Source organism: Coenobita brevimanus, chromosome 55 (genome assembly GCF_032717465.1).
Source record: "Coenobita brevimanus isolate Jiangsu-jjx chromosome 55, ASM3271746v2, whole genome shotgun sequence".
Classification (NCBI taxonomy): Eukaryota; Metazoa; Arthropoda; class Malacostraca; order Decapoda; family Coenobitidae; genus Coenobita; species Coenobita brevimanus.
This window is the reverse complement of record NC_137008.1, coordinates 61,497,919-61,520,324: the sequence shown is the minus strand read 5'-3', so window position 1 is coordinate 61,520,324 and position 22,406 is coordinate 61,497,919. Positions and strand designations below refer to the sequence as shown.

The 22,406-nt window shown below is 42.3% G+C and overlaps 1 protein-coding gene across 1 annotated transcript in view; it reads right to left on the bottom strand.

Moving 5' to 3' along the window:
- Positions 1-3,139: 3,139 nt before the first annotated feature.
- Positions 3,140-22,406, bottom strand: part of LOC145401416 (uncharacterized) — a 72,538-nt gene continuing 53,271 nt past the window's right edge. Inside the window, exon 3 of the mRNA XM_080273755.1 lies at positions 3,140-4,126. Coding sequence (XP_080129881.1) covers positions 3,844-4,126 — 283 coding nt within the window. The 3' untranslated portion in view covers positions 3,140-3,843. The remainder of the gene's footprint in view (positions 4,127-22,406) is intronic.

The following is a 22,406-nucleotide window of genomic DNA, read 5'->3' as shown; positions in this document are numbered from 1 at the left end:
GTGTCCTGATTAAAGTGCACTGAAGTTAAAAGGCTTATATACCAAAATAAAGCTTCAGTATGTGCTGACTAAAAACCAGCTGAGAGACAAATCATTTTATCCACATCCAACATAATAAAAAGAATCAAGTAACCATATAACAGTTTCTATGATGAATAATAATTAACCCGTGAAGTCATTGGTGGCCATCTTACCATACCAATCACATTCAAAGTTAAGGTCAGAGAGCCCAGTTGCTCATCTGTTTTCGACATTACATGAATAACCACAAACTACCCTCAGATTTAGACATTTATGGGTCACGTGTAATTGGAACACCTAACTCACTTGACCACCAGGCATCCAAATATTAAGTAAATATTTCAGCACAAAATACGATATCGCCATCCTTTTTCTTTTTCTTGTTTTTTCCTTCACCAAAGGAAGGGTGAGACATGATCCAGAAAACAAGGAAAGAAAAAAGTATGAGCTGGGCAAACTTTCTACAGCATGCCCAGCCAAAAGAATCATTCAAGGCCACGGATTCGTAACCAAAGGGCCAATTCGTAACCAAGAGGCCGATTCGTTACCAATGGGACTATTTGTAACCAAGGGAGCTATCCGCAACGAAGGGGCTGACCACTGGCCTGACTCATAACCAAGAGACCGATTCGTTACCAAGGGTCCAACTTTTATTCAAGAGGCTGACTTGTAACCATGGGGAGGATTTTCAGCCAAGGGGGCAATTTGTGATCAACCAAGGGAATGATTAGTAACCAAGGGGGCGATTCGTAAAAACAGAAATTCTTCACCAGGGTGTGATCCGTAACAAAGGGTGCGATGTGTGTGTGTGTGTGTGTAGGTAGGTAGGTAGGTGGGAAACTAAACTGGTAGGTAAATAAGTTGTTGTTGTGCTACCCCAGTTTGCATGATTGAGCAGAATCATCGACTGCAGGCAAGCAACCGACCCTGCAAGCCTTTCCCTGCAGTGAATCGATGTTCCCATGTAGCTGACAGTCCCTCGATACAGTGAGGCATGGTTCCTGGGTGACACACCGTAGTAGGCTCCAGTTCTTTGCTTTGCTGTTACCACCCAGCGTTGTAAATTGTTTCCTGGGTTACAGGAAACCATTTGGCTTGTCACTCAGTGTAGAGCTACTTGAAATGGAAAGAATAATAATAAATAGTGACAGGAAGGATGGGAAAATAGGAAGCAGAATAGATACAGATGAAATAAAAATGATAGATATAAAGGGAAAGTAGGCAGCACTACATCAAGTGAGTGGATGATGGGCGCCCCCACCTACCACCAGATAAATACGCAGATCAGAAAAGGCCATAGGACAGAAAAACACTTCCCATTCAGAATGTATTTGAGGTATGATACAGAAAATCTCATACAAATATCTATATATATGAAGGTTACAACAGCATGGCACTGATACACAAAGGTCGAACTGTACTGAATTTATATGGAATAAGAATGTATGCTGTATAGCTATTTCTTTAAGCTTTATAATGCTCTTATATATACATGAAGATATAGCAAAAATTTTTGTGTATTTTCAGTGTGTGTGTGTGTGTGTGTGTGTGTGTGTGTGTGTGTGTGTGTGTGTGTAAAAGTTTTGGCTCAAACTGTCGTCTCTATCCTTCAGTACAATGACGCAGTAATTACGTTTATTGTCGCTGCCTCCAGATGATTTTTTAAAAGTGTATTTCGTATTACAATGGAGGGAAGGCAATATCTAACCCCTCCAGTAAAAAAAAAAAAAATAAAAAAATCATCTGGAGATTGCAAGCCATTATTAAAAACGTCTTTGAGCCGATGGAAGTAAACACTCATTTCACCTTTGGAATTATCTTCAGCTCAATTTTCTACACTATCAAAACCCATATTAGCTTTTTACATATTCTGAAAAACATTTACTCTGTTGTTGAGTAAGGAGCTGTAATTATTTAGCTCAGAGCAAATTTTTCGGAATGCGCATAAGTTAGCCATTATTAACCCATTCTCTGCAAGAAGGAAGGAGGTTATTCTAATATGATTTTATGTGCCAGACGTTAACCTAGAGCAAAAAAAGAAAAAAAAGAAAAGAAAAGAAAGAGAAAAAGAAAAGATAAAGAAAATCCTCGGCCTGAAATGGCTGGGAATATTAAATGTTATTGATAATGGAACACATTCTAGAATGTATGCATCATAAACTCCTGTATCTGGTAACGCCTTGCATGGTTTACTCATACTAAGTCTAAACGATTTTACTCAGCTTAATATGGACGAGTTGCAGTGATGGGGTTAATGAAGGCTATTTCTAACCCCCCAGTTATAAAAATTAATCCTACAGCAAGAAAGTCGTCTATAAATAGTAGGATTTCAACTTGGGATCTTTTGTGGTGAAGATGTAATGCAGGCTGTGTCTAACCCGACCATTTCGAATAGTGTGTCCTTTGCTGAATAATTTCGCCTCTTGATGGCAAGAATAAAAGACTACGTTACGCGACTGAAGGAGTTAAAATCAGTCAGTTTCTTGCTGATGTCTTGCAAGAAGAATTTGAGGGTAATAGTTGTTGCTTAACTCCGGTCTGTCCGGCCGAGCAGACCCACTGACCACAGGTAAACAAATGCTTCTATGGGGCCGCCATACAGGTACGGATATGCCCACGTAGGGATCTGGCACCCATTTATGGTAGACACTGCCTCACCCGGGTGGAACCAGGGTCTTTCCCACAGCAAGGTGCGAGGAAATATGTGGGGATTTGGCTCGCGGGTGGCTGCCGCAATTGCTCCACCTAGGGTGCACAGCGCCACCACGTGAAAGCTCCTCGTCAGCGCCAATTGAGAGAATAAATCTCTGCATCCGTGTAAGGAAGTAACTCCTTAAGAGGACGTCTTTTATTTTACTATTGCCAACAGCCTGGCGAGTTTTTTTTTTTTTTTTAGCTTAGGGAAGACATTTTCGAAATGAGGGGTGAGATACTGTAAGTCTTCATTAACCCATTCACTGCAGAAGGTCTCACCTAGACTGCATCAATTAATTTATTCGGTAGCTATCATATAAGAGACGATTTTACATAATGGATATCATTTGATAATACTAGTTTTGGTATGTGACAAGCAGGAATTATAATCTGTAGGTACTGTATATCAAATTTGGTTACCTGTATGCATATCAAAATACAACACAAACACTGAAGAATATTGGCCGAGATGCACAACTATAGCGCGTTTCAAATTTCATGACGGTGATTATCCCCTCACAGACGACTGGCTGATATAACCGCGGGAAAAGTAAAGCAGCAGTAGTTCCCTAAGTTATCTGCATTTCAGCATGTTTAGCACCGTGTCGCTGTCAGTCTCAACCATCCAGAATAAAACCGAAAGCCCAGTGAATGATTTAAAGTCTCTGTGTTGAAAAAGCAGAACTGAAAATAACGCAATTTAAACTTCAGCACCAGTGGTTTCTCAAGGCACATCCACGCACAATTCAGCATTTAAATTGGAGGTGTGGCTTACTTTCGTTACGTCAAATTGCATGAAGTCTGCATTTTTTACAAACTGACATAATCCTGTCACATGTTCCAAGGATTTCTCATAATGTATTAGATGTACTGTAGGCCGTCACATTACATAGGGGCAAGGAGTTGGGGATGGAATCTACATTTAACAAGAAAAGTAACCGAGTATATACGGTGTTTTTAATGGTTATGTAATCCTACCACAAGATCCAAGGTCTCCCACACAGCAGTAGGTGGAAGGTCAAGATCCCGTGGAGAGGCACTGAGTACTGGGGGCGTGACCATTTTTGCCAAGTTAAAATACACGGAGTATAGCGATAACGACACAAACAGAGTAAACATTGCTAAGTATCATCCAGCCACAAGATCCAAGGGCCTCTCCCACGGCATGAGGTGGAAGCCCAGAAGGTTGTGGAGAGGCACGGAGTAAGGGTTGTCGTCCAAGCCTGCCTCCCGCGGACTGGTCGTCCTCACAAAGTCGTCCAGGCGGTTCCAGGACCACGAGTAGTCGATCTTAAGGTGGCCCCTGGACCCGACGGAGAGGTTGGAGGGGCGGTAAGAAGGCTCGACAAAGGTGACGGTGTCCTCCCGCGATGACGAGCCAGATCCGCTGCTGCCCCCGCTGCTGCCACCCCTGTGAACGAGGTCAGGGTCATAGAATTACAAGGCAGTGGCGAACGAGGTCAGAATGAAGTCAAGATCATGGAGTAAAAAGGTCATGGTATGAAAAGGTGAACTTGTAAGCAATGGCGTAGCTAAGGGGGGTACGGGGGGCCTGGGCGGGTCCATCCCCTCCCCGTCCCTTCAGACCCTTCACCCCCCTCATCCCTAGCGTCAGATCCTGGCCCCTTCCATCTGAAATATCAGGTTATTATTTTACTGTGTTCACAATCTGCATCACTGCCCTTCCCCCCCCCCCTCCAGCATAGGGCTTCGTCTCACCTCCCCACCCCTTCCATCTGTCAAGACCCGGCTACGCCACTGCTATTAAGAAGGTGAATTTGTGACGGCCATGGTTAATTATCCCCTTCAATACGAAATCTTCCTTTTTATATTCTTGCTACTGACACGATTTAATTCAGCTAACGACCCCTTGTTCTGAAGAAGCTACTGAAGTATTCTATTGTAACTCCTCCAGCCAGCAAAGTCTCTCCAAGGCTGATTAGAATTGTCTGGAGGCAGCATGAGGAGCAAAAAATAGTCCTAGAGTAGAAGAGGTCAAGAAAGACTAAGGCTAATAGTTCACTTGCTAGTACCAGTGACACATTTCATCTCGACACATAAGATTAAATACGAGTACATATGTTTCATAATCGATTACTTTTAAGAAAGATATGATTAAATGTATTCCAGCACAAACAGGATGCATCTCCGTGATCATGAATAACAGCCAAAGCAACGGAAGGGAGTCCCGGGGAGTAACTAATGTGCTTGCTGAATTAATAAGCGGATGCAGTCAATCATGGAAATAAAAATCTGGAGTGTGATGTGGACAGAATTGGCTACAACAACTTAATACCTGCTATATTTGTACTATAATGGTGGGAACAGAATGATGATGATAATGATGATGATGATGATGTAATAGTGGAAATGAGGAACTGGGTTGTTATGAGGATGACAATGAGAACCATATTCATGATCACGGCTATGATGATGCACCAATGAAAACACGAAATTAAATCGTCATGATGATGATTATGATGCCTGAACATCACCGTGATTACAGGGAAAAATAGAGAAATATCAATAAAGATGAAGCCATACGGAAATGACAGCGTACCACTCAATGAGTTATTTTTAGTCCATTCACTTTCCAATAGTTGAATCAGGCTCACATGCACAGAAACATGAGCAAATTGATGCGTTGGTGGGAAAATCGTGTAAGGCGAGCATGAAAGGGCCACAAGTTAGTGAGCAGAACACCAAATATGAGGAAACTCAGTGAGGGGAGGTGAACTGCTTTCACACACTAGCCTCCCCTTCCCATTCCTTCCCCCCTTCTTCCTCCCCCTCTTCCTCCTCCTCTCCCTCTCCCCTCCTCTTTTCATTCGCTTCTCTTTGGTCTCACCCAGCAACCCTATTCTTTCCCCCTCCCTCAGTTCTCTCTCATTTTCCCTCTCTCTCTAACTCGCCTTCTCCCTCGCCCTTTTTTCCCTCTCATATTTCTTCCCCTCTTCTACTTTATCCTCTTTCTCACCGCTTTTCTCTTTTCACTCACTCTTTATCCCCCCCCCTCTCTCTCTCTCTCTCTTCTAAACTACGTAAAAACTAATTCTCAGCCTTAATAATGACCACCGTAGAGTCGAAAGGCATTAATTTTGAGCCGTCTTCCTCTTTCTTCTTCTTCTTTTTCTCCTTCCCTTATCTCTGCCTCAATCTCAGTAACATTTCTTCCGCCTCTCTCTCTCATTCTCTATCCCCTGACAGTTCTCTTCCGCCTTTTTTCCTCCTCTCTATCAGTCACATCTCTTCCCTTTCCACACTCTTCTCTCTCCTCTTTGTCTTTCAGTTCCTTTTTTCTTTTTTTTGTGTAAAGGGTGGCTGGTGCAAGAAAAACGGGGTTACTCATGGACGAAGAAATGGTGAAACAATTAGGAGCGAAGGGAAAAAGGTGTAGGTTGTAATTTATATGTTGTTTGTGTGGGGATCGTGTTGTTTTGATGGCTAACATTTATTTTTATATTCCCGGTACTCTATACTTGCATTCTCTTCCTTCTGTCTGTCTATCTGTATGCCTGTCTCTATATATATCCTTTCTTTCCTTCCTCCTCTTTCACTGTCTTCATTTCTCCCTTCCTTACTCTCGCTCTCTCTTGCTTCACGCTTCACGCCAAGTTCGTTCAATCACGTCTCCTCACGCAACATTATAATTACACAGTAGTAAAATTCCCACCGGCTATCAAGGTCGGCCTCCTTTCCTCATAATTATAATAACGTTAATTAGTTTCTTTTTCACATTCTATTTCATCCTGCAGACTATACTGCTCAACCTAACTTTAATATCCAGTGTGTAATTTTGCGGGCACAATAAATCCCAAGCACTTAAAGGGCTCTAAGTCAAGTAACGGGATTTCAAGATGTACGATTAATGCTGATCAGTTTTACAAGAATTCATTTCGTGTTGGCAAGGTGTAAAGGATCTATTAATTGCAGGTGTGGGAGAACATATAATCTAACCCCTACACCCCGAACCGTCATATTAATATTGTTATTGAAATCTCTGGATGATATTAAATTTTGGAGAGATTTTTTCAAACTGAAGGGGGTTAGATACACCCTTCAACAGCCTCTTCATTACTGGGGATAATTTCAATACGTAACCTACCCTAATCTAGTCTAAGCCAACAACCTAAACTAACCCAAACCAACCTAAATTAACCTAACCTAACCTAACTCAATTAAACCCAACCCAACCTAAACCAATCTCTTCTACCTAACATAATCTGACCTTACCTGGCCTACCTTAACCTCCCCTCCCCTGACCTGAATATAATCGTCTGGCAGCAGCAAGAATAAGAGAAAATGACATCCTCGGGCTGAAGGGATTAATGTATCGTTGCAAAGTAATGAACAATGAATGACGGTGTTATGCAAGTGAAATATTGGCTCATTACGTTCACTCCTTTGGTGTCTGTGGTAATTATTGGCTGTGTGTGTGTGTGTGTGTGTGTGTGTGTGTGTGTGTGTGTGTGTGTGTGTGTGTGTGTGTGTGTGTGTGTGTGTGTGTGTGTGTGTGTGTGTGTGTGTGTGTGTGTGTGTGTGTGTGTGTGTGTGTGTGTGTGTGTGTGAGAGAGAGAGAGAGAGAGAGGGGAAAACCAATGTACAGCCAATAGATAACAATGACAGCACAACACAACAGCACAGAACACAACAGAACACAGCACAAAAGGGGAAACACTGGTTGTCGCTGTGCTGGGTTGACAATGCCAGACCGAGATGGGTGTCGGGGTGCAAACAATAGACAGGACGGAGTGGAGAACTGACGGCCGCATTCGTGACTGCCAAGTGTGACTGGTGTTAATTAGGTGACAGTAATTTATGACGGACGTGACTGGTTTCCAAAAGTAAAAGCAGTGTTTCATAACCATTTAGTGTGAGTGCATTTCAGAACAATACATGCTGTCACTTACACTGGTGAATGCTTGGACCGGTGGCTACTTAAATATTGTGCAAAGGTGGTGTAAAAATTGGAAACTGCTTTGCCGTGGCTTCCCAGAGAAAGTACAGTAAATTGTATTATTGCTGGCGCCTGCTTAACCAAAAAAAAAAAGGCGCAACAATATAGTTTTTCACGTCTAGGAAAAGGTTATTTTTTTTCAAAGGATAGGTGGGTGTGGAAATACAGTTTTGTATGTTAATGCTTCATGTACCTGCACGTGAAGGTGAGTATATTTTGTTTATGTGTAGATTTGCTTAAGAATGTGCATGCATTTGGTGCATGTGCAGATTTATGTATGTGTGCATATTTATGTATGTTTGTCACACATAAATGAATAAATAATATATATATATATATATATATATATATATATGAGTGTGTGTGCCCGTGTGCGCGCGTGTGTGTGTGTGCGCGCGCGCGCGAACGAGCACTCTTGAGAATATGGGTGGGGGTGGACGGGAACTGGTGTGTAACCTCGGTGGTGGAGGAGAAACTGAACTAGATCAGGGAGTGGTTTTAGGTGACAGCGGCTTGATGATATGCACCACCCAACCTTTTACTGGGCTAAAGTAAACTAAAATACATTAAACTGATCAGAACTTAAGTAAAGTATGCTAAAACTAAATAAACTAAACAAATCTGAACTAAAGTAACTTAACTGAACTAGATCAAGGAGTGCCATTATGTGACAGTAGCCGGGGATTCCTACGCCACCAGACCTTTTACTAAACTAGGGTAAACTAAACTAAGTAAACCGAACATAGCTGCGATTAAGTAAGCAAAAAGTAAACAGACAACAGGAATGAATTAGACTAAACTGATCTCAAATGAATTAGGTCAAGGAGTGACTTCGTGGGACAGGAAAATGGGACTCCTACGCCTTTTTGCTGAGCTGAGGTAAAACTAAAATACGCTAAACAGAACTAAACAGAATGAAGCTAAACCAAACTGGACTAAACCGAGCTAGATCAGGGAGTGGCTTTCTGTGCCAGTGGTCTTGGACTCCTGCCCCGTCCGACCTTTTGACTCACACCACTTTTGCTCGTGAGCCTGAAGGCAATTGTTTATATGGCAGGAGCGTGCAATCAGGAAGCAAGCAGATTATGTGCTTTTTGTATATGTGCTCTGATGAAACTAGTATGTAAACTGATGAAGGGAACACCTTGTAAACTTTTATATATGTATTTTGGTACCTTATGCACGTTATGTTGTGTGCTATGATGAAGCAAGATTATCGTGTGCACCAATTAAGTAAAATTAATGTATACTTTGTAGTATATCCAAAAATAAATGTTGTGTGCACTGTAGTAAGCGATCTGATGAGACAAATTACGTACGTTGTGGTATGTGGACTGATGAAGCAAGCAAGTTATGTAAGATGTGGCATGTGCACTAATGAAATACCCGATGTACGTTGTGCTAGGTTCACTGACGACGTAAACATATTGTGTACCTTGTGGTATGTGCACAGATGAGGTAAACTACATAAGTTTTCATATGAGCACTGGTGAAGCAAGATAAGCATGTGCAATTCCTTGAAAAAAAAAAAAAAAAAAAAAAAAATGGGGCACCCTTACCAAGGTGATCGATGATTTCACAATGAGCGTTGTTGCTCTTCCCTGTATTTTTGCAAAAAATATATTTTTGTATGTACAGTTTAAGACCTGTATTGTACACAGTTCCACTTGATGATATATTAATAGAGACAGCAAGCATACGCTATAAATAGCATGTTGCTAGATAATACTTCAATATTTTGTCCCTTGTTTCTTGCGAAAAGACAGAGAAAAGTATATTGTTTATATTCACCAGACAACCAAGGGCTACAATTCGCATACTATTATTCACCACGTCTGCTTCACGCTTAGCCATTTCCATTACTTTCCTCCATGACGCATCCTATCACAAAGCATCATCAATGGACAGAGAAACATCCCATGCCTCACTCAGCTATGAAATATTAGCCAGTTGAGGAAAGCGAGAAGAAAACGCGAAATATCTGGCGAACTCTTGTCCCAGATTATACGTTATGGTATGCGTACTAATGAAGCAGGAAAATTATACTCATCTGCAGTTAACTAGTTCGATTACACCGTCAGGTATTCGTGTCAGGGCCTAATGATCTTCTTACTGGTATAAAGTGACAAGTGAATAAAATTGGTGGGATGAAAAACATGGGAGAGAAGATGAAACAACACTGGGATTTTTTTTCTAAACTTGATACAGCCAGACAATTTTATCCAGGTTAAGGAAGATCACATTAAGATGAAGGGGTTAGGAACAATCTCCATTAACCCAATCGGCCCTAGTTTTTTTTTTTTTTTTCTTCCAGAGCCAGGTGATATTTAAGTCCTTTGGCGTATAGGGGTTAAACTACTTGTGTTATTCCTCCCACCGCATTAACAGATCTTGCTAAATCTATTATAATAAAATAAAAGTATTGGAATCTGGTATCATTCGCTCAGAACCCCCAAATATACAGGAATTACTGAACGGGATATGCAAATGATATGAAAATGAGAGAAATCCCCAGACAGATTTGGATTTATTAAGCTGTACCTCAAAATATAATATCAGAGCTCGTGCACTTTAATATTATGCTGAGTAGTAAAATTTAACAAGTGCAATTTTTCGCTCTCATATCACAAGGCGGCCTAGATACCTCACATCTTAATGCTTTCATGGTCGCGTCTTCTCTAGTATTATATATCTGTAAATGCCAATCGTTTTTACTAAGTCAAGAGTAAGTCACAAAAACTTTGCAATGGTAACACTTTCGCCACTAACTCTCTTGAGGTCGAACAGTTCTAGTATTCTATAAACGCTTTCAGTCGTTGCACATGCTGGTGCTTGCCCTGCCAGGGTCATAGTCAAGAACATACTCTGAATGTCAACGTTTGTCACAGTTCAGATTTTTTTTTTTTTACATACAGATATACATTCATAGATGCATACTTATACATGCATACAAACTCAATGGTAACATAAAAGTCTTGCCAACACCAGACTAATTGCATTCAGTTGAAGGTCAGTCACAGGATCCTGAGAGGTTGTACTGTAAGTGTTGCGATTTTTTTGTTGCTAATTGAGCATTTGTGGTATGTGCATAAATGAAGCAGATGTAAATAGTTTTACCACTTTCACAGCTGCAGGCCCACTTAGGTATTATACTGTGGTTAACGTTAATCTTTTTTATTAATTTAAGTTACTCCCCTAGAGGGCAGAGACACATTAATTTACAGGCACTTACAGCCGTACAACTACGTACAAGCCCCAAGACCCAAGTACACTACTCCCCACATCAAAGTGCACGCGCACACAGAGGGCGCAAATGTACTTCCACACGCAAGTTCTCGTTGGCTTTGAAGATTTCGCAACACCTTTCCCTAAGTGATACGTTTTGCAAAGTATACCATATATATCCTTTATGTTAATGGTATAAAAAAAAAAAAAATAGCACAGGAAACGGCACTACGAAATCTCCCACACCAATAGCAGTACACAAAAAAAAAAAAAAAAAAAATCACCGAAGGAAGCACACACAGGCACTTAATATGTAAACACAAATCACACACACACACACACACACACACACACACACACACACACACACACACACACACACACACATGTTCAGTCACAAGTATTTTAAATTGTTTAAAATTTTTGACTCAATATTGATGAGGATGACTATTTCCTCAGACCCACCAACCCACCCACAAGCCACACCCTCGCCTGTCATGACTTGGGCACTGATGCCGAACTGTCTAAAATTAGATAACTTAGGGTTATCTCATTAAGACTGGTGTTATTTGTTTGAGTAGGACTTTCTTTCACTGCATGTTGGTTAGCTTTATGGAAAAAAAAAAAAAACGGTGAATAATGTCAGGTATCTGTGTGTGTGTGTGTGTTTGCAGAGTGGTTGCTATAGTACATAACACACTAACTGGGAAATTTTCATATCTTCAATAAATTTCTTGCCACGGTTGGGAAAAGGCCCGCGATCTTATGGTCAGCAATCTACCCCTTTAATGATAAAATAACTCACACACAAACACACACACACACACACACACACACCAAGAATGCAGCCGTGAATACTAGCCGATGGAGGTCACAGCACACGCACACACAACCCGTTCCCCTTGACCCTGTTTGATCTTTAAATCTCGCCTCTTCTCTGATTACTCGATCGCCAAATATACCCCCATCCCCTCCCCGCACTTCCTCCGTCTCTCCGTGACTCTCGCGTGGTCGATAGGCATTAATTTAAGCTTTTTTTCTTCTCCCTCTCGCCTCCCATTACACGATCATCAAATATATATACTCGTTAAATCTCTTGTGTCTTCTCTCGTTACTCGATCGACAAAAGTTTTCCCTCTACGTCTTTTCCCTCATCCCAGTTGTAGTTTGGTTCAATTTTTGTATTATTTTTTGGATCAAATGTTGTTGGTTCGTATGTTTGTTGAGTTAGTGTCGATTTATTTCACCTTTATCTTCTTGTATTGGGTATTGTGTGTGTGTGTGTGTGTGTGTGTGTGTGTGTGTGTGTGTGTGTGTGTGTGTGTGTGTGTGTGTGTGTGTGTGTGTGTGTGTGTGTGTGTTTCTGTTCATGTCTATAATGCACCCTTTATTATGTATTTATTGTCTGTCGATCTTACGTGAGCAGCTGCAGTGTCATGATAACTGTTTCACTAGTAGTATAACAAGGCTTCTAACTACCACTCTATTCGCCGCGGTGGCCAAGTAGTAAACACTGGTAGCTGTGAAGGTGCCGACCCGAAATTACCAAGGGCCAGGTGGGCAGGTGAAATGAGTACCTAAATTAACGCCGAGGGGAGGTAACTGTGGTAAGCTGGATGATGCAATGGCCTTTCACCCCAGAAAATAGGTGAATAACCCACTACAGACTCAAGTGTTCAAGGTACGGAGATGAGAACGGCAGCTAAGCGTCTCACTGGGCCTGCCCCTACCTTTAACTTTACCTTAACACTGAACAACAGGTGTCTCTCCGGCGTAACTCTTTATCTAGACTTCTCTCCAGTCGAGGTGGGATCAGAGGGCGAGCTAAAATTATGTTCGCGACTTTACACAGGCCGTAAATGAGTACAGTAAATATCTCGGGGGGGAAAAAAAATGAAATAATAGGCTGTGAACTCATGACAACATTGTGCGACAGTAAATCTGGGAATGCGGGCTACCGTCAGGGGGGTCTGTCTTATTACCACATTACCTTAACTGCTTCATTGTCTTTAGCGCAGTTTTTTTGTACTCTAATTGCACCGTGAGGGAAGGCATAATGAGGGTCTTAATTATAGTGGCCGTTTTAATTGGTCATTTAGCGAGAGAGAGAGAGAGAGAGAAGTTCCATAACGGGGAGTGGTGGTGTTTATCGCATTTTCTGTTGCTGTTTAGTATCTGTGTCTTGTAACATGTGCGAAAGGCCTCAGGCTGAAGAAAGTAGTATGAGGGCAGCAAGGCGTCATCGTACTGTAAGGGTTAAAGGAGTTAATTCGTTCCAAAGGGGTCTCTCCTCTGATAAAGAAATTTTTGTAACAGGAGCTACAATGAAAATAAAAATGTATTAATTCTGACGGCGTTAATGCAGATCATCATCATCATCATTATCACTATCATTATCCTCCTCCTCCTCCTCCTCATCATCATCATCATCATCATCATCATCATCACCATCATCATCATCATCATCATCATCCTTCTATACGGGACTGGGCGGATCCAGAAACAGGAGCAGGTTCATATAAAAAGTTGGAATATTATCAAGAAGAATGTCTGGTGATTTTTTTTTTTTTTTGTTGTACTCTCCTGTCCCCGTATGTTGATCCTTCCATCCCATGTATTGGTGGGAAAGAAGGTTAGATTGATGATGACACAGATCTTAATAATGACGATGGTGATGATGACAATGACTCAGTTGATGACAATGATGCTAATAGTGGTGATGATGATGATGATGATGATGATGTTCTTTGTCAATACTTCTTTCCTCCTATGTCGTTCACATGGTGCATCTTTTTTCTTTTTTTCTTTTTTTTTTTTTACAAGATGAACAGAGGAGGAAAAACAAATTTCAGTTTTTTAAAATCCATAAAACAGATTATAGGTGTCCTCTGTTCATTAAAAAATCTTTTGATAATGGATGAAAAATAAACAAAAACGTAAGTGAAAATATAGGCAAAACGCAAAACAAAAGAGCTTTCGAGGGCAGGAGGTAGAAATGGCGACTAAAAGTGGAGGTAACAATGAACGAATAATTATGCGACGAAAAAAAAAAAAAAATATATATATAAAAACATAGCCAGGTACCCGGTATATCATTATGTTGTATTTTTTATGAGGGCAAAACGTAGCGTAAAGCTAACTTGGTCTCCCTTTATACCTGTCCAGTTAACGAAAAGGATCTAAGTTGGGTCAAAACGGTTGCATCTTAATAATAATAATAATTATAAGTATCAGAATGTGTGTATATCTCCTTCATTTGCACACCCGACGGCCAAATTTGAAACCAAGACACGAAGGGCAAGAAAAGATGACGAAGAGGGACACACGAAATCATATAATAGGTATGAGAAGCAGGTTTAGATTTAAAAAAATGTAATGGAAAATCCTTTGTGGGGATAAACTAATAAGAATATCCATTGCATTGATAGACACATGAAAAACAGACAGCAAACACGGCCAAGAAGACCCCAGAGGATCATAAGAAAACTGTGAATGTCAGAAATTTTCGGGCTCCCAAACAGTAAAGTCTTGTGGGATGTACCAGACCCACCCTATCCTGAGCTGGGGGAAAAAAGGTCAAGATGGTGATAATGATGATGATAATGACGATGACAGTAATAATAATGATGATGAAAATGAAGAAGTTCAGGATGAAGATGGGGATGAAGATGTAGAAGACGATGATAATGACGATGATGACAATGATGATGATGCTGATACTGAAAAATGGCCTGAAAACATAACCATGGATAACTTTCAAAATACAGTAAGACACAAAGGACGTGAAGCGCCTCCCGGTCTACTCAAAAACCAGCCAATGATCGTGGGAACTCACCTCTGAACTTCTGCAGCGCCAACCTGAAACCGAAGACTGCAACGTTTTTACCTTATAATGGGTATTTGCACACGACACATCTTGCTTCATCTTTAAGAATAAATTACTCGGAGGAATGTGCTATTTAATTTAGGCCAACACCTTTAGTGAGATGTCGCCGCTTTTCCTGTATTATTATTACCGTTAGACATATTCTTGAGCTTAGAGAAGATCTGCATGAAGGGAATATAGTGCTTTTACCTTAACTTGGCCCAGACTTCTGTCCTTTTCCAGCTTATTTCACGAAGTTCAGCGGCAGAACAAGACAATACTATGGCTCTACAACCTTTCCGCAGCACTTCATAACTAGCATCATATTCTAGTGTTCAGCCATTGTTAGAACTCAGCATTCAAGATGGAGAGATGGCAACATTAGGCCAAGTTAGTGTAAAAAAGGTATATATAGTTAATATTTTCTCTATTCCTTCAGTGCCACGGTATTTAGTTCTTCTGTTCTTGCTGCCACCAGATAATGTCATTCAGTGTTTGTAAAATGGGTTATTCTTTAATACGAGAAGAAACAACCCATAACTGAGTCCACAAAATTGTCTCCAAGGGGTTATGAACGCCCTAGGGTATCTTGAGAGGCCAAACTTGATTACATGCAAATTCTGAAGATATGAAATTTTGATTATTAGATTTACCCCGACAGGACATGCAAAATTTTTCTTAAAAGTAATAGGATACAAAAACCCACACTGGCAGACGAAAAAAGATGTATTCCAAACAGTTTCGGCGACAGCTGTCGCCCTCTTCAGTGGATCTACAGACCAAGAGTGGTACATACAAATGCCGAGAAGCTGCTTATATGCAGGGTGAGGACACGTATTCCCAACCACACCTGATGTGACCTCACCTGACTCTCCCTCTACTCTGTCCACGACCTGAGTGAGGGATTACAAGGGGCGGCAAGGACCTTGCCACTAATCCTCTCATCACTGGATCTAATTTATACATTTGTATGTACCACTCTTGGTCTGTAGATCCACTGAAGAGGGCGACAGCTGTCGCCGAAACTGTTTGGAATACATCTTTTTTCGTCTGCCAGTGTGGGTTTTTGTATCCTATTTCATTGTCACGATAGTGTGACTCTTCAGCCGTCTTAAAAGTAAGTTTGGCCGGTCCTCCAACGAGCAGCAGGATATACCACGAAAAAAGAAAATGAAAAAGAAAGAATCAACGTATTTCCTACACGAGCCACAGACGATAGTGAGAGGAACTTTTATTATTTCTTACGGCTGTCCATTTATCTGTTCCCTGACGCCATATCCTGTTAAAGGTGACCTCGACTATACGGCGTTCAGGTTTTTCTTTCCCTACTAATTAACGATCCTTCCTGTCACCACGTACCACCTCCCCTCATGTACTCTCCCACCCTTGGACCCAACCACCACACTGCAACGCGTTATTCAATTATCGTTGCTCTGTTATTAGTAGGGTGTAGGGTGTACTTGACTCTCTGATAGAAAATGTGACTCGCATGTATATTTATCTATTTATCTACTTATCTATCTATATATCTGTGTGTGTGTGTGTGTGTGTGTGTGTGTGTGTGAAGGTGGTTATGCCTATGAGGTAGAGCCAGGATTCCAATGCCTTAAATGTGAATGATTTTTTGGGCCCATTTTATTAGTTTACTATGGACTGCTCTCGGTATAATTATGTGCTGGTTTTTTCCTGTTTTTGTTTTACCCTACCTCACCCCATCCTTCGGTGGCCAAAAGGCTATGATGATGATGATGATGATGATGATGATGATGATGATGATGATGATGATGATGATGATGATGATGATGATGATGACGGTAATGATGATGATGTATAGTGTATCTTCCATTAATCCTTGTAAAATTTACATGAGATTTTCAATACTACATACTATGCTAGAGGTGTGGCTCACTTTTCCGTACAGGCCTCGAGTGGTGTGGCTGATCAATACTGAGAGCATTTTAGCCTAACGTGGGTGACTGTATACTCTTTTTTACTCTAATCTGGTCTAAAACTGCCAGCTCTCCTTTAATGCTGAGTTGTAGCAATAGACTGACACTAGAACATACCAGTCACGAAGAAGTGCTATGGAAAGGAGGTAGAGCCATAGTATTGTCTCTCTCTGCATGAAGTAAGCTGCAAAAGAATGAAAATCTGGGCCAGGGTAAAGGAAAAACAATACAGTAACTCCTTTTCTAACCTAGCACATGATTTCTTCACACCCTGTCACTTTATGCCGATGATATATAGGGTGGTCCATACATAACACTCCTCGTCCGCATCACCAAGCGTCTTCTCGTGTGCTGCAGGAACGGCTTGGTCAGCGTTATCAGTGTCTAGCCTGAATCTATATACATTCTCTCCTCCCACTGCCACACCCACGTAAGATGCCACCACTGAGTTGTCTCTAGTGGGACGCTATTCACCCCTGTATGGCCTACACACACCCACACGCGCGAGCACACACACACACACACACACACACACACACACACTGCAGCTCAGTCTTTACCACTCATTGTCTTAACCACCAACATAGCTACCAGGCATATTCCCACTCCCTCCCGTCTCACGCCCCGCCAGTCTCCCAACGCAAGCACCCTGTCTCATCCAAATTGGCCCTCTCATCACCTTGCGGACGTGCTGAGGTCAGACCGGGGGCAAAAAGCACACCTAATCAGCCGCATGCGTCCTTGTGCCGCTGGGCTGGGTGGCAAATGTCAAGTAACTGAGCAGAGGTTCATCGAAGGAGAAAGGTCGCGTCTCGTCACACAGCCCCTCGTCATCAACATCATCATCATCATCATCATCAGCAGCAGCAGCAGCAGCAGCAGCATCACGCCAACCTCGTACACTGACAGCATCCAAGGTGACCCACACGGATGATCGGTTGAGGTACGGTACAGTCTACGGTACACCATATTATTTATCTCTTCCTCGTCGCCCTGTCTCTCTCTCTGTCGCTGTAACCCGTGCTCTCTCTCTCTCTCTCTCTCTCTCTCTCTTGTCACAATCATTTTATAGCAATCTCAAACGTCATGAATCTGCAATTACATTAAAAAAAAAAAGAGGCAAATTTCGGCGGTTTATCATTTTTTTCACAGCACAAAAAAAGAAAACAAAAAATACTCAAAGCACTAACAGACAGGAAGTGCTGATGTCATACCATTTAAGCTTCCTATCTTCTTGCAATTACCTGCATAACGTGCAATTGCAGGTGTACACGTCATGACCAGGTTTGCAACAGAGGGCGATCATTTATGTGCACTGGCGGACATAAATCTTGATCCAGTTCTTCCCGATAAATAACTATAGTCCTTTTACCTTAAACTGGCTGATTTTTTCCCCTTTGCAGCTTATTTCCAGTAACTCAATGGCAGAATAAAACTGTACTACGGCTCTAAATCCTTTACATGGCACTTTTTATATCAGGCAATATATTTTAGTGCTAATCAATTGTTTCAGCTCAGTATTCCAAATGAAGAGATGGCAATTTTAGGCCAAGTTAAAGTAAAAAGGGTATAGATAGTGACAGACGACTTTTGAATTTCTGCGAGACGATATTCAGAACCCATTAAACTTTTTCAGAATACAATGCAAGATTTCCATACGTGACTAAAACTGGAACAGTATTACTATCAGCAGCTGCAGTGATAATCTATAATACAACGATGAGATACTGGCTCTGCACAGTGAACCCAATTATAGATGTACTATACTTCAAGGCGCTCACTAAATCTGCATGGAAGATATTAAGCCGCCTAATACTTCCACATCGTACTCGGCCATACCTTACACTACTACACCACACTCTACCACACCTCATACTGCCACACACTACAGTCCACAACACCACACAGTCACACTTCTCCCTGCCACATCACACTAAGCTTCACCACACATTGCCACACTACGCACTACAACACCACACACTGACACACCAACATAAACACACACCTCTCAATCAGACCTCACACCGCCCACTACCAAACATCACGCAAACCCTTTAATCACACTACCACATCATGTACTGCCACACTCACAATAACATGTCACTCACACTGCCACACCTCCTGTTTTTTTGTTGCAGAGAAACCCATCTGTCACTGACGATTATATCTCAGACATTTCGACATACAGTTCTTCGTAACAACCATAGCAATACTTTTCGCGCTAAGCTTTTGGGTCACGATGGACGTTGCGTTTGCTGACGAGACAGAGTTACGTAGGATACAATAAACTAATCGCCTACAGCATATAAAACACAGTAGAAGAAAAATAGGCAATAGGCAAGCATTATATCGCACGCGCACCCACCCTAAGGTCATCAGTAGCACGCACTCCACTGCCGGGACCACCTCACTCAGCCTCTTCAGACCGGGGACGTTTCTGCTAGATTCTTGCTATCATCTGACGGTTTTATTAAGTCTGGGAGATATTTCATACTGGAGGAGATTAATGAAGACTGTTTTTAAGCCTCCACTGCAAAAGATTTCTCCAAAGTATCATGAAATCGTTTAGAGGTAGCAAGAATAAGTGATGTCATCCTTGTGAAGAGGTTAACAGCTTCCCACGCGATCATCAGCATCGATTATAGAGATTTTAAACACCCGGCCTGACGTAAGGGGCCGGGCTGAGGTATTGGGAAGGAGGGAGGAAGGGGAGTTTAAGTGATGTCACAATATTTACTACCTCACACTCCACGGCCCCCTTCCTCTCACTTGATCACCTGCCCCCCCCATCGCCCTCCTCTTTTAGATCTCTCCATCCCATGTCTCAGCCGTCTTTCCCTTCCATGTGTCTCGTGCTTCTCCTCCTCCTTTTCCTCCTTCTTCTCCCTATTCTTTGTACACCCTCGCACAAACCATTCCTCCCTTCTTCCCTTTCTCCTCACACTCCCCTGCCTCTTGTTACCCCCTGCTTCTCAGGCAACATTCCCTTCATATTTCATCTCCCTTCCCCTTTCCTTCTACTCCATTCCCTGTACACACTCCCACCTTCCCTTCGTCCTCCCCTTCCTTTCCCTCATGTTCTTTCCTGCCCACTGCTCTCTCCTTCTTCATATTCCCATCCACTTTTCAACCAGACTTCCCCTCTTACTTCACGTTTCCTTCTCTTCCGTCCCATTGTTGCCCCCTACTTCCTGTTCACCCCTCTACTTTTCTTTCCTGTATATATAATGTATATTTCCGCCATCTCACCTCCATCTCAACACCCCTGTCATTTCTCGGCCGTACCCTCTAACCTTCCTCCTCTCTATATATCACCTACTTTTTCACCATCTATACCGTACCATCCATCACCTCCGCTACATACCTTCCGCTTTCACCGTCCTTCCTTCCATATTTCACATGATTATTTCCCCTCCCTACCCTTACCCTCCTACTGTCTCTCCTTCAGTCTCTTCCTCTTCCTCCTTCTACTCCTTTCTCCTCCTCCTGTTCCTCCTTTTTATTTTGTATGTTCTCCTTCCTCATTCTCATGCCCTTCCCTCTTCTCCACTACTCCCCTACCTACTCTTTTTCTTTCTCCTCTCTCCATACCCTTTCTTCCTCTTCTTACTCCTCCCTCCCCCTCTTTAACCCTTCAGTGGGGGTATAACCTGACGAATTTTTCCTACCTTCCCTCCATCCCACGCCTCTCCTTCCTCTTCTTTCTATCTCCAATCTCTCTCTTCCTCTTTACCTTCCTGCTCCATCCTTCCTTTCTCCCCTCCTCCTCTCCCACGCTTCCTGCCCTGCCTCCTCTCTTCTCGTCCTCTTTTCGCCCCGTTACGATTCTTCCACAGCGTTTCCTCCACTATCTCCCCCTGTTCCTCTTCCTCCTCCTACCCCTCCCTCTCCCCTTTTTCCCCCACCTCCTCTCCCTGTTCCCCTTCTTCCTTCTATCCCTTCCTCGTTCCCATTAACCTCCTCTCCCTGTTCTTCCTCTTCCTCATACCCCTCCCTCTCCCTCCTTTCCTCCACCTCCTCTCCCTGTTCTCCCCCTTCCTCCTGACCCTCCCTCACCCCCCCTTTCCTCCCCAACCCTTCCCGCTTTCCCCCTCCCCAGTAATTTCCTCAGTGGGGGCATAACCCGACAAGTTTTTTTGACGAAGGCCGAGAGAATGGTGGGCGTTGTTGTCTAAGTGTCCTTCGGGGTTTGATTGTGGGGTGCGAGATGGGGAGATAATTAGAGAGAGAGAGAGAGAGAGAGAGAGAGAGAGAGAGAGAGAGAGAGATAATGAGGTGATAATTAGAAGTGACGGTATCAGGAAGGCCGTAATAGCCATCATGAGAGAGAGAGAGAGAGAGAGTGAGTTACGAGGTGATAATAAGCCGTGACAGTATCAAGAATGCCATAAAAAAGATAAAGAAAGATGAAAGATACCTGGGGACGGTGAGAAAATTGCAGGTGTGTCTCCTCCCTCGTGATTAAGTACCCATTTAATACGGGAACGTCTTTATTTTGTTCCTGCCACGTTAAGACGATTTTCTTCAGGTGAGGGAAGACGTGAGGGGCTAAAAGGGTTAGTAAAAGTTACGTCTAGTATTAGTCCTTCACTGAAAAATGAATGAGAAAAGAAAAGATTGCGAGAGAGAGAGAGAGAGAGAGAGAGAGAGAGAGAGAGAGAGGGAGAGAGAGAGAGAGAGAGAGAGAATTAGAATGTCATCTGTGAGTATATACAAAGACAAGCTAGTAACGAAGAAGTGCTATTCCCGAGAGTAAGGAAATATAAACGAGCCATCTGCAAGAATAAGTTAACAAGGAAGATGTGTTAGGGAGCTTGATCTACCAATGACAACAGTAGCATAATCGTTACGGAGGGGAAAATCGAGGACGCGTGAGAGAGAAAGATGGAAACAATGACGTAAGAGGCGTGGGAGATTTATGTGGTGGAGTTAGAGGGGGAGACTATAGTATTTTCCCACAGTTAAGAGGGTAACACAAAATTATCACAACCGCTCGTAAATGAAATATATGGCCCCTCTTTTTACGTGAAGGGATGGAGTGGAGAGGTATATGACAAAGGGGGGTGTGAGTTGGGAGTAGGGCAGTGAAACGGAGGGGGACAGGGCGACGTGGAGGCCATTTGATTGTGGCCACCCCGTACGGGATTAAGGCGTCTGGCAATAGACAGATGGAATAGACGTCTTCCTTTTCTATAATATCTATTTTTACTATCTCAAGACCTTTTTTTTTGTGGGGGGGGGAAGGCGTCTCACAGTGAATAGATTAGAAAGAGACTCCACTATACCCATCCAATGTGATAGGATTTCCCAAGGCCAAAAAAAAGAAAAAGAAAAAAAGTAGCGTAAATTGTGAAAATAGTCCTCGGGTTAAAAGCTAAATCTGGAACATTAAAATTATCCCAATTGCCCGTAAATGAGTGAGATCAATTGCCCCTTCATTACCCCTTCCTTAGGAGAGGTTCCTACGCGATTTGTTTTGCTTATTACACCTTACTGTCCTATTCTGTGTTACGAAAATCCTTCAAATATCACCATACTCTGCATAAATAACGTACAAAACGATACTAACCACCCATATCCAAAAAATAAATCGCTACGGATGAAGTGTTAGGGAGCTTCCTTAACCGACGAGAATGCAAGCTTAAGTCTCTCATTTCAATCTTACTGGTGTGGTTCGATTTTCTTCCGGCTTTAA